At 35.2% G+C, this 11,207-nt stretch overlaps 1 protein-coding gene across 1 annotated transcript; it reads left to right on the top strand.

The window, feature by feature from the left end:
• Positions 1–1,725: 1,725 nt before the first annotated feature.
• LOC116125875 (threonylcarbamoyladenosine tRNA methylthiotransferase-like) lies at positions 1,726–4,847 on the top strand. The gene is made up of 4 exons (XM_031411590.1): positions 1,726–1,974; positions 2,047–2,085; positions 4,148–4,239; positions 4,577–4,847. The coding sequence occupies exons 1-4, from the start codon at positions 1,810–1,812 to the stop codon at positions 4,845–4,847; spliced, it is 567 nt and encodes a 188-aa protein (XP_031267450.1). The 5' UTR covers positions 1,726–1,809.
• The last annotated feature ends 6,360 nt before the right edge of the window (positions 4,848–11,207 follow it).

The raw sequence follows: 11,207 nt of genomic DNA, 5'->3' as shown, positions 1-11,207 counted from the left end.
TTTGAGAAATGTATTATGAACTGAATCAGGGCTAATCTAGTCATTTTGCCGCTCTGACATGCTCAGGTGCTAGTCAAATGACAGAAAAGCAAACGGTCAACTATCCTCAGGGGTAATCTGTAATTTTCGATACTTAAAAGGGGTATATGTGTTGTGATGAAACCTCAGGGCAAAAATTGTATTAAATCTTTGAATAAGGTTGATCTATTCAGTTAATTAGTTTTTTTTTGCATAGTATTAATTTTTTTATTTTTTTAACTTAATTTCACATTATAAATAAAATAAAAATATTCCTTTAAGAACACAAGGTTTATTTCACACACCCCTTGTGAGATTGTTTAATATGATCTCACCTAAACTTTTTGAAAACAGTTAAAAACTCTTACAAATATTAGGGTTATTATCAATGGGAGAACATTATTAAAAAAAAAAAAAACTAAAGGATCAGGGTCACAAGTTTTATTTGTATTAATAAACAGACACTTTTTCAATCAAATGACATTGTTTAATGTCCACTTATTTATTGGAAAAAAAAAAAGCGTTTATTTATTGATAGAAAAATGTTTGTTGATTGATAAATGTGTCTGTTTATTAATACAAATGAAACTTATGTCTTTTTCAGTTTTTCAAAAAAGTGTCCTCTAATTGATAAAACCCTAATTATTAAAAATTCTTTTTAAATTGTCAAAATCTTGGAGTTTTGAATAATTATGAGGTATTTAATGATTCTTGAAAAGTTGAGGTGTGTTTTGGTCGAGGGTAATATTATGTTTACAACCTAATATTACAAACTTTCTCTCATAATCTTGACGTAGAAACTCGCAATTGATCAATTTACAATGAAGTTTCACTTGCTCAATTACAAACTAATCAATTATGAGCTATTATGTCGACGTCAGAGTTATAAAAGAAAATTTATAAAACTGAATTGTAAGTCAATTTTTATTGTTTAATAGATCACAATGAGTATACAATGGTAAACCGAATTATATATATATATATGTTTCAATGAGTATATATAAGTCAATCTTTATTGTTTAATGGATCACAATGAGTATACAAAGTAAGCCGAATTATATATATATATGTTTCAATTGGATTCAGGTTTTTAGTCCGGTTAGGGTACGGGTGGGTTTTTGCACACCCTCACTTAGAGCTGGGCATTTGGGACCGGGCCCAAAAGCCCAGCTCTAAAAGCCGGTCCTAGGACCAATCCTTGAGAGGATCGGACCTAGGAGGCCTGGTCCTAAAACGGGACCAGGCCTAAGGAGGAGGGCCCGGGCCCTCCTCCAAGGCCCGGGCCTGGGCCCAAAAAAAATTATATTTTTTTAATGTAGTCCCTGCCAAATTATATGAAACCCCCTGTTAATTTTAAAATAAATATAAATTACGAGGGTTAAAATGAAATTTTACAAAATTCATAAAAAAAAAATATCTTCCAAGTCTAAAAAAATTATAAATTTTATAAATTTTACCTCTAAAAAATACTAAAAACCCCCTATAAAATTTCATTTTTCCGCAAAATATAAAAAAATTGAGAGGGGAAAATGAAATTATCCAAGACCCATGGGACCGGTCCCAGGCCTATGAGAAAAACCAGAACCCGAATCAGACCCCAGGCCCATGAGTGACTGGTCCCATTTGGGATCAGTCCCAAGGGACCAGTCCCAAACGGGCCCAGGCCTGGGCCCGCAAGGGACCGGTCCCTTGCCCACCTCTACCCTCACTAACAATTCCATACTCACAAAATTAACCCGTCTCGAAAGAGAACCCTTTCGGGGCTTTCGACTGTGTGCAGTGAACAAGGGAATGGAAGACATTGAAGATTTGTTGGTAGGAAATGGAGGTGGCGGTGCTCCTCCAGGTTTCAGGTTGCCCCTCAATGCTGTTGGACTCAATCCCAGAAAGAACAACAACAAACCAAAACTCACCAAACTTGATCACCGTCTTGCTTCCAAAGTCCCTGGATCCCAGGTAATTTCTTCTTTCTCTCTGTCTCTTTTTTTTCATGAATTTTTTGTTTGTTTTGATCTTCTCTTGCTGCAGACTATATATATCAAGACCTTTGGATGCTCACATAACCAGGTACTCCTTTGTTTCATTACATTTTTGTAATACGGGAGAATAATTCAAGTTGGGAAAGCATGAGATTTCTAATTGTGTTGGTAAAGTTGTTTCTTGAACTGTATGTATGTTACATGCAGTGATAGAGAAGTGCTAAAGATTTGGGAAGAATCTAAATATGGGTTGAAATTACAGGATTCTAATTGTTTTTTATACTTGTTAGATGCATGTGTTTCTGTTTTTTACACACTGTGTAATGTGTATGAATCCCAGTGAATTAAATCTTGTTGATAAGTGGTAGAAGTTGAATTTGTCCCACATCGCTCTAATAGTAGGCTGTTATGGTGTATATAAGTGATTGGGCTCCCTCCTCTCTTGAGCTAGTTTTTGGGAGTGAGTTCTACTCAAGCCCACTTTATCATGGTATCAGAGCCACGTTTGTTTCTCTCCCCTCTTTGGTTGGGGCGATGATGGGTTTGGACCCCGACTTTGCACGCCGAGCGTGAGGGAGGGTGTTAAAAGTTGAATTTGTCCCACATCGCTCTAATAGTAGGCTGTTATGGTGTATATAAGTGATTGGACTCCCTCCTCCATTGAGCTAGTTTTTGGGAGTGAGTTCTACTCAAGCCCACTTTATCAATAAGGTTGTTGCCCTTTAGAAAAGTGGTTTTAGCAAAAAATAGCCATTTAGAGGTCTTGGTTGAAACAGTGTCACTTTTGGTAGTGTCTTGCAAAGATATATTATGTTTGATCGGAGTAATGATAATGCCTCTTTTCAACACTTTTTATGGGGTTTCTTCATGAAAATCCGTTTCACAAGTGAGCTCCTTCTCACTCTGTTTAGCATGAGAGAGGTGACGTTGAGCACCATCTCGTTTACATAATGGAGCTAGATAACATTCAAAATGGTGCTTGACAACATTGTCTTGTGCACGGCATAAGACAGTGCTTGACATCACTGTCTCGTGTGCTAATAGCAGTGCTATTGTTTAATGAAAGACTCCCCTGAAATGGTTGAAGAGAGGTACATTTTTTTTTTCTTTTTTTTTGTGTCCTGGTCACTAATTATAGATGGTATCACAAGAATAATTGGAATACGCTAATTTTCAAAAAATCTTCCTCCAATGTGGACATTTTTGCTAAATGGTTAGGAAAAACAGCTGTAGAGTTAAAATCTGAGTTTTGTGAAGGACTTAACTTAGCTTGATATTGCTAATGTTGCCTAGGGATTTAGTGGCCAGTTTATATCACTAATTACTTTAGTTTCATTAAAAGATCCCTACTTTTGTCGTGATAAATGGTTAAATATGCAGAAATTTTCCCAATTTGTCTTCAATAGGGAAATAGGGCTCTCTTTTGCATAAAACAAGTCCTTTATTCTTTGGAATTCAAAACTAGTTGGGATTAGCTACTTTAAAACTTTGGACAAAAGAGATCTCTAAATTATGGCTTAATATTCTCATATATATTTAGACTTGTAAGTTCAATTAAGGGGATAAAAGGGAAATTATTTTGAGTTGGGCTAAATTTGTTTGCAATAATACTAAGTCATATAGTATATTTTTCTTAGTGAACCTTGACAGTTTGAAGAATTTTATTAACAAAGAAAGAAAGATGCACTTAACCGTTGGACATATGAGTCTTACCTCTCAAAATGGATATTCTATATTGAGAAACTAAAACTTATGATGATGAAGTATATAGAAACATGCAATGCAATTAAAGTAGAACACTATTGAAGTTTTGCTCCTCTATGCTTCAAAGGGTAGAAATCATCTGTTATTGATTCCAAATGATTATTTCGAACAATTTTCCTTAATCGACATTAGTACAGATATTGGATTGTCAATCATGAATCGTCCACACAAGAATTTAATATATGTGGTGTTTTCTTTTATTTCTTTTGAAGAATCATAGAATATGTCCAAACCCTGTATTAAGAGATTTTATGTAAACCAAATTCATGGAGGACAAAAATTATAAAAAATGAAAAAGAGAAAAAAATGAGGTGAAAATTTTCAACTTTTGTTCATCAGAGATTTCTAGCTTGACTATTTTGTTCACTCGTTTTTCATTGTTTCAGAGTGACAGTGAATATATGGCTGGTCAGCTTTCAGCATTTGGCTATGCATTAAGTGACAATCCTGAGGAGGCAGACCTTTGGCTGATAAATACGTGAGTATTACTGCTTGGGTTTCTTTCGTTTATTTATTTATTCTAAATGTATTTCCATGACCCAATTGTATGTGTTGTTAAGAAAGATGTAACTATTTTCAACTAGATCACCATGTCATATGGTTTTTGTGTGACATGCTTTACATGTGAGTGATGATCTTGATGCAGTAAGGGGTTGTGATTGGTAATTCAGTATGTAAAAACTCCACTGGGGCTTTCTCTATGTAGTTGTCTCTTTAGTAACAGTGATACAATATATTGCAAACTAGTTGTTTCCCTTTCCCATGGTATATATGTGTACTATTAGTGCACTTATAATTCGTAGTGCCTGACACAGATGCACGGTAAAGTCCCCCAGCCAGTCTGCCATGGACACTCTAATAACAAAGTGCAAAACTGCGAAAAAGCCCCTGGTGGTTGCTGGGTGTGTGCCACAAGGAAGCCGAGATTTGAAAGAGCTAGAAGGGGTTAGTATAGTTGGAGTCCAGCAAATTGACCGTGTTGTTGAAGTTGTTGAAGAGACTTTGAAAGGTCATGAGGTGCGGCTGTTACATCGCAAAACACTGCCAGCTCTTGACCTTCCGAAGGTGAGTTGTAATTTACATTGAAATTTTCCTTTCAATTCAGACTGGGAGGACCTTTTAGGAGTTATTTCCACTTATCATTAGTTATTTTTAATTATCGCTTGTAGCACTAATGCATTTTTAATTGCCTGAAATAATTTCCTTAACTAGTGATGGAGCTGTAGTTTTTCTCTCAAAATAAATATAGCNTAATTTTCAGCTAAAATAAAAACTATTCGTACTGATAATGGTGCTGAATTTGTAATGCCTCAAAAGGAGCCTATCATCAAACATCTTGTGTTGAGACACCTCAACAAAATGGTGTGGTGGAACGAAAACAGCAGCACATCATGAATGTTGCTAGATCCTTACTATTTTAGTCTAATTTGCCCAAAGTGTATTGGACCTATGCAGTACTTCATGCTATTCACCTCATCAATAGACTTCTTTCTCCTATCTTGCAAAACAGATCACCATTTGAACTTCTATATCATAAATCTCCTCACTATGATTCTTTAAAAATATTTGGTTGCTTGTGTTTTGCTTTAACTTTACAGGCTCACAGAACCAAATTTGATTTTAGAGCCAGGAACTGTCTTTTCTTAGGATTCCCATCTGGTACTAAAGGTTTTGTTCTATTAGACCTACATTCTAGAGACATTTTTCTCTCTCATAATGTTTTCTTTTACGAATATATTTTTCCTTTTTCCAAACCTTTAGATCTTTCCGTTCCTTTACCTTAAAATTCAACTTTTTTTGACTCTGATCTTTGTCCCGCTAATGACACTTCCTCATCTAAATCACCTTCATTACCACCTGATAACATTTCTTCTGCTAATTCCCTTGTCCCTTCTCCCGTTATACGACCTGACCGTACCTCTCGAAGATTGAGAAAGCCTCCTTCATACTTAAACAATTATCATTGCAATATGGTCACTGCACCTGAATCTTCTTTCCCTCAGTCAGGTACTATTTACCCCTTATCCTCTGTCCTCTCTTATTCTAAACTTTCACCAAATCAGTTTCACTTTACATTAGCTATCTCAACTACATTTGAACCTAAGACTTATGCACAAGCCATTAAACATGACTGTTGGAGACAAGCTATGCAAGCAGAAATTACTACTCTTGAGCATAATCACACTTGGACACTCACAAATCTCCCTCTTGGCAAGTCTCCAATTGGTTGCAAATGGGTGTTCCGTGTCAAGCATAAAGCAGATGGATCAGTAGAGTGTTACAAGGCTCGGTTAGTAGCAAAAGGCTATACCCAAACTGAGGGTATAGAGTATTTTGACACATTCTCACTGGTGGCCTAAATTACAACTGTCAGATTGCTTCTTGCTTTGGCTGCTGCGTCTCATTAGCATCTTAAGCAATTTGATGTCAACAACGCCTTTCTCCATGGTGATTTACTTGAAGAAGCATATATGGTATTACCTCCTGGTTTTAATTCTTCAAATCCTAGCAAAGTTTGCAAGCTCCAAAAGTCCCTTTATGGACTTAAACAGGCAAACAGACAATGGTTCTCCAAGCTTACTTTTGCCTTGATCTCTTTGGGTTACACACAATCTTCATTAGATTATTCTCTTTTTGTTAAATATTATGCTTCTTTTATAATAGTGTTGCTAGTATATATAGATGATGTTATATTAGCAGGCAACAATTTAGAAGAGATTGATGTTGTCAAAGCTTATTTAGATGATGGTTTTCGAATTAAGGATCTTGGTGATTTAAAATTTTTTCTTTGCTTAGAGGTGGCTCGTTCATAGTCTAGTACTGCATTATGCCAAAGAAAATATGCTCTTGACATTATTTCTGATGCTGGCTATTTGGCTTGTAAACCTGCCAAAACTCCAATGGACTACACTTGTAAACTCTCTCAAGCTACTGGTGACCTTTTATCTGATCCTTCTTCTTATAGAAAACTAGTTGGTCGTTTATTATATTTGACTTCTACACGGCCTGATTTGTCCTTTGCTGTTCAACAACTTAGTCAGTTCCTTGACAAGCCTACATCAGTTCACCAACAAGCTGCTAATCATGTTCTTTGATATATAAAGAGTTGTCCTGCTAATGGTTTTTTTTTTCCAGCTGACTCATCCCTTTCTCTCAAAGCTTTCAGTGATTCTGATTGGGCTGGATGTTCTGATACACGAAAATCTATCACAGGTTTTTGTGTTTTCCTTGGCTCTTCCTTGATCAATTAGCATGCCAAGAAGCAATCCACTATTTCTCGTTCTTCATCTGAAGCTGAATACCGTGCCCTTGCGTCCACAACATGTGAAATTCAATGGATTTATTACTTACTGAAAGATCTTCATGTAACTCACTCAGGTTCAGCTCTCCTTTTTTGTGACAACAAGTCAGCCCTTCAGATTGCTGCCAATCCCACTTTTCACGAATGTACCAAACACATTGAAATAAACTGTCACATTGTAAGACAAAAAGCTCAAGACGGTTTGATTCATCTCATGCCATGCTCTTCTTCAGATCAGTTAGCTGACTTATTCACGAAACTCTTCCACCTGCTTAATTTCATACCAATTTATCCAAGCTGGGAATGCTTAGCATTCATTCTCCAGCTTGCGGGGGGATGTTGAAGAATAAAGAAGAATGAGCTGCTTTCAAGTAGTCGTTAGTTTGTTATGCAATTAGTTTCAAGTAGTCGTTAGTTTGTTATGAAGTTAGTTAATCAGTTCTTTGAGTTAGTTAATGTTATTTGATCTAATCGAAGCTCCAATGCCTTGGTTAATCTCACCCAGAGCAATGAAGATGATTACTATGGAACATCTAAGTTATTCCAAACATTCAAATTATCTCCTCTCAAAAAGAAGAATGCACCAAGAACCACTTCCATCAAAGAATATCTGGCATAAAATGAAGAGTCAGAGATTCCCTACAAAAAGAGACATTTGATGCTCGAAAAAAAATTATTAAAAATTATTCCCTCATATATTCATGTCATACTATAGTAGATAAGATTTCAATAAATTGGAAGATTTGTTCATAGTAACCAAGCTTTTAGAAAGCAAATTCCCAACTCTCTCCTCCCTCACTCTCTTTCATGTAACCTCTCAAAGCTCTCAAAAAGAAAGCTTTTATTGTAAGTTCAAATTCCTTAAATCTTTCAATAATCTTTAATGTTTAATCTCTTATTATTTTGTAAATCATTTATCATTCATCATGTTTGATTTTAACATTTATTCAAGTTTTTGTTGTGTGTTCTTTGTTTCTTTATTTTTTTTTTATCACTTATCTGGTTCCAGTGTCGCATTGTCGCCGTTACCTGGTTAAGAATTAATCTCACTTTTAATATGATTTCAGTGCGCTTGCTGCTATATCTTATTAAGTTGTAAGATTATTTAAGTTTTATTTTATTAAATCTCTACATATCTCCTTTTGTGTGTAACGATCTGGTGGTCCTCTGGTATCAGAGCCAGAGGACTAATCCCTACAAGGGAGGTAACCATCATGCCACCCAAAAAGACCAATCCTCTGATCACTAAAAAACAATCAAAGGCTTTTTATGCCCAAACCCCACAAACACCAAATCATGGTACGAACTAGTATGTGAAGAAAAGCCCAAGAAAATGCCTACATCAAAAGGAAAATGCATAGCCTTACAAGCTCTTCTTAGAGCCCAACAAATATAGGGCAAATCCAGAATTGGATCAACTCTTTTCAGGAAAGTCCAGAAGCACCTTACCATGATTGGGCTGACACCAATTTACCAAAAATGAAATTCCTGGTTTAAGTGATAATTAAATGTTTTAATATTTAATGTTAAACATCTGGTATATTTTGGTCATCTAAATAGACTGCAATCAGATAATAATTGAAATAAATGGTCCATTGATGCTAGATTCTATTGTTCCAACAGAGAATCTCTAAATCTTAGCCATCTACAATCTCTTAAACTGGCAAAGATGGCAGTGTCCATGCCTTCAATGCTTAAAGTTTTGATTCCTATTTGGACTAATCCTATGTGAGATAATATAATATGTTTTCCTACAATGCCTTCAATTCTATTTATTTATTCGCCAATAGTATCAAGCATTGGTTTGCATAATTATTTTGTTGGTAATATTTTTTATATCATTTCTTGATTTTCACTGAATTGTCTTTGACTTTAAAAGGTGAAGCCTTAATTTCTACTCCTTTATAGGAATCGTTACTTCTGCTAAGGTGGATGAATTGACTCCATTTCTTCAATATCTTTTCCTCTTGTGATTTTCCCACTATTTGCTTGGTTTGGACATTGATTTTTTTTTCACTGTCAACCCTTGAAAGAAGGTATGAGAATTGGTGGTATTTTCATAAAGTTGTAATAATTTTGTTGAATTATATCTCTTTTTTTTTTAGTTTAAAAGGAACGCATTCAAGACAAAATTGATTTAATAACTATATTTGTTATCATCAAAATTCGAGACCTATGAGACCCCTTGGTCAACATTTTTATTATGTCTAAATACTTGCCAATCAAATTTTTTTTTTCTTAAAAAAAAAAAAAAAAAAGGGGTCTATGGACCCCATGACCATCTCTTCTTTGAGAGCCCGTTCACTAAAGCTATTTGGAGATCAGCTCAATGTAAAGGAAATTTCCAAGTCACAACAGTAGGTTGGGATAATATTGTTTCTTGGTGTGCTAAGAAATTCAAGGGTACAAGTATCCTTGCGTGTTGTTGGGAGACTTTTATTTGGTTGTTTATTTTGTTTGGCAAGAACGAAACTACCAATTGTTCAAGGTGTTAATAGAAGTCAGAGTGTATGAAGCTTACCATTTTTGAGAAGTGAAGATTGTCTCACTACTCTTAATTCAAAGATATCCTCGGGTTCATAGAGTGATGGAGAATTGGGGCTTCTCCACTATGTAGTGTTGATGGAAGCTGATTTTGTGTGCTTTATGAATGGGGGGCCGAGCGGTGTCTTTGTGGAATTCTGTTTGATTATAGTGAGCCTGTGGGATGAACAATGGTTGATAGTTGATATTGCTTGTTCTTCTTTTTGTTTGTACTTGGTTGACCCAAGCTTTTGCACTTGTGTTTTTTTTTTTTTTTCTGCCTTTACAACTAGCTTGTGTAGGTCTTTTTGTAAATTTCTCTTAATGTGGTTCATGACCTGTTGTTGGGTGCTTGCATGAGTTGGAATTTTGTTGTCCTCCTACTGTTGTTCAAGTCTGTGTTACGGGATATCTACAATGAGCAGTTTTGCTCTGTCTTTTGTGATGTTTGTTAGTGGTTTATGCCAGGCGATGTTGAGAATAAAGAAGAATGAGCTGCTTTCAAGTATGTTGTTTTTGTTATGCATTAGTTTCAAGTAGTTGTTAGTTTGTTATGCAATTAGTTTCAAGTATCGTTAGTTTGTTATGCAATTAGTTTCAGTGTCGTTGTTTGTTTAAAGTTAGTTAATCATTCTTTGAGTTAGTTAATGTTTTTTAAGTCTGTTATAAGACTACTTAAACATACCCTGCTATAACTCTGTTTTCAATTCAAATGAATTCAATACATTTTTTCATCTCTGATTAATTTCATCATGGTATCAGAGCATTTTTGCTTTCTCTAAACACAACTTGTTCTTCTCTTCTAAATTTTTTTTTTCATTGTTACTGCTTTCTGCACTACATCAATGGCAACCTTAACCTCCAATTCCACAAGATGTTTCTAATCCCTATTATCTTCATCCTAATGAAAATCCTACTGTTTTACTTGTTTTCTCCCGTCCTTGATGGCCCCATTATCATATCTGGGCACGAGCTATGAAGATGGCATTATTATCCAAAAACAAGTTGAAGTTCGTTGACGGCTCCATTAAAGCTCCTCCAACCACTGATCTTTGTTCTCTGTCTGGGAAAGATACAATACTATGGTACTTTCTTGGCTCACTCATTCTTTTTCATTATCCACTACTAGTAGCATTTTATGGATAGATAAAGCTTATGATGTATGGGATGATTTTCAAGAGCGTTTTTCATAAGGAGATGTTTTTAGGATCTCAGATTTGCAAGAAGAGATATTAGTTTTAAACAAGGGATCGAAGTGTTACTAATTACTTACCGAATTAAGATTCTTGGGATGAGTTGAAAAACTTAAGGCCACTTCCTACTAACTTGTGCAACACCTTGTTCTTGTGGGGTATTGACTACTTTCAAGAAGTATTAGAACAGTGATTATGTTATTCGATTTCTCAAAGGTCTTAGTGATCAATTTGCTATTGTCAGAACTCAAATCATGCTCATGGATCCACTTCCTCTAGTCAATAAAGTATTTTCTTTAGTTTTGCAACAAGAAAGACAGATGAGTTTTGGAGTTGCTAAAGTGTTTGTTAATAAAGCTGTAAAGAGATTCTCAAGCTAACAAATCACAGAACACTCGGAGTTTTAATTCATCAAGTTCATAGCACAAT

The sequence above is a fragment of the Pistacia vera genome, unplaced genomic scaffold (assembly GCF_008641045.1).
Source record: "Pistacia vera cultivar Batoury unplaced genomic scaffold, PisVer_v2 Contig173, whole genome shotgun sequence".
Taxonomy (NCBI): Eukaryota; Viridiplantae; Streptophyta; class Magnoliopsida; order Sapindales; family Anacardiaceae; genus Pistacia; species Pistacia vera.
Note: the sequence above shows the minus strand (reverse complement) of the source record. Positions and strands in the feature narration are given on the sequence as shown.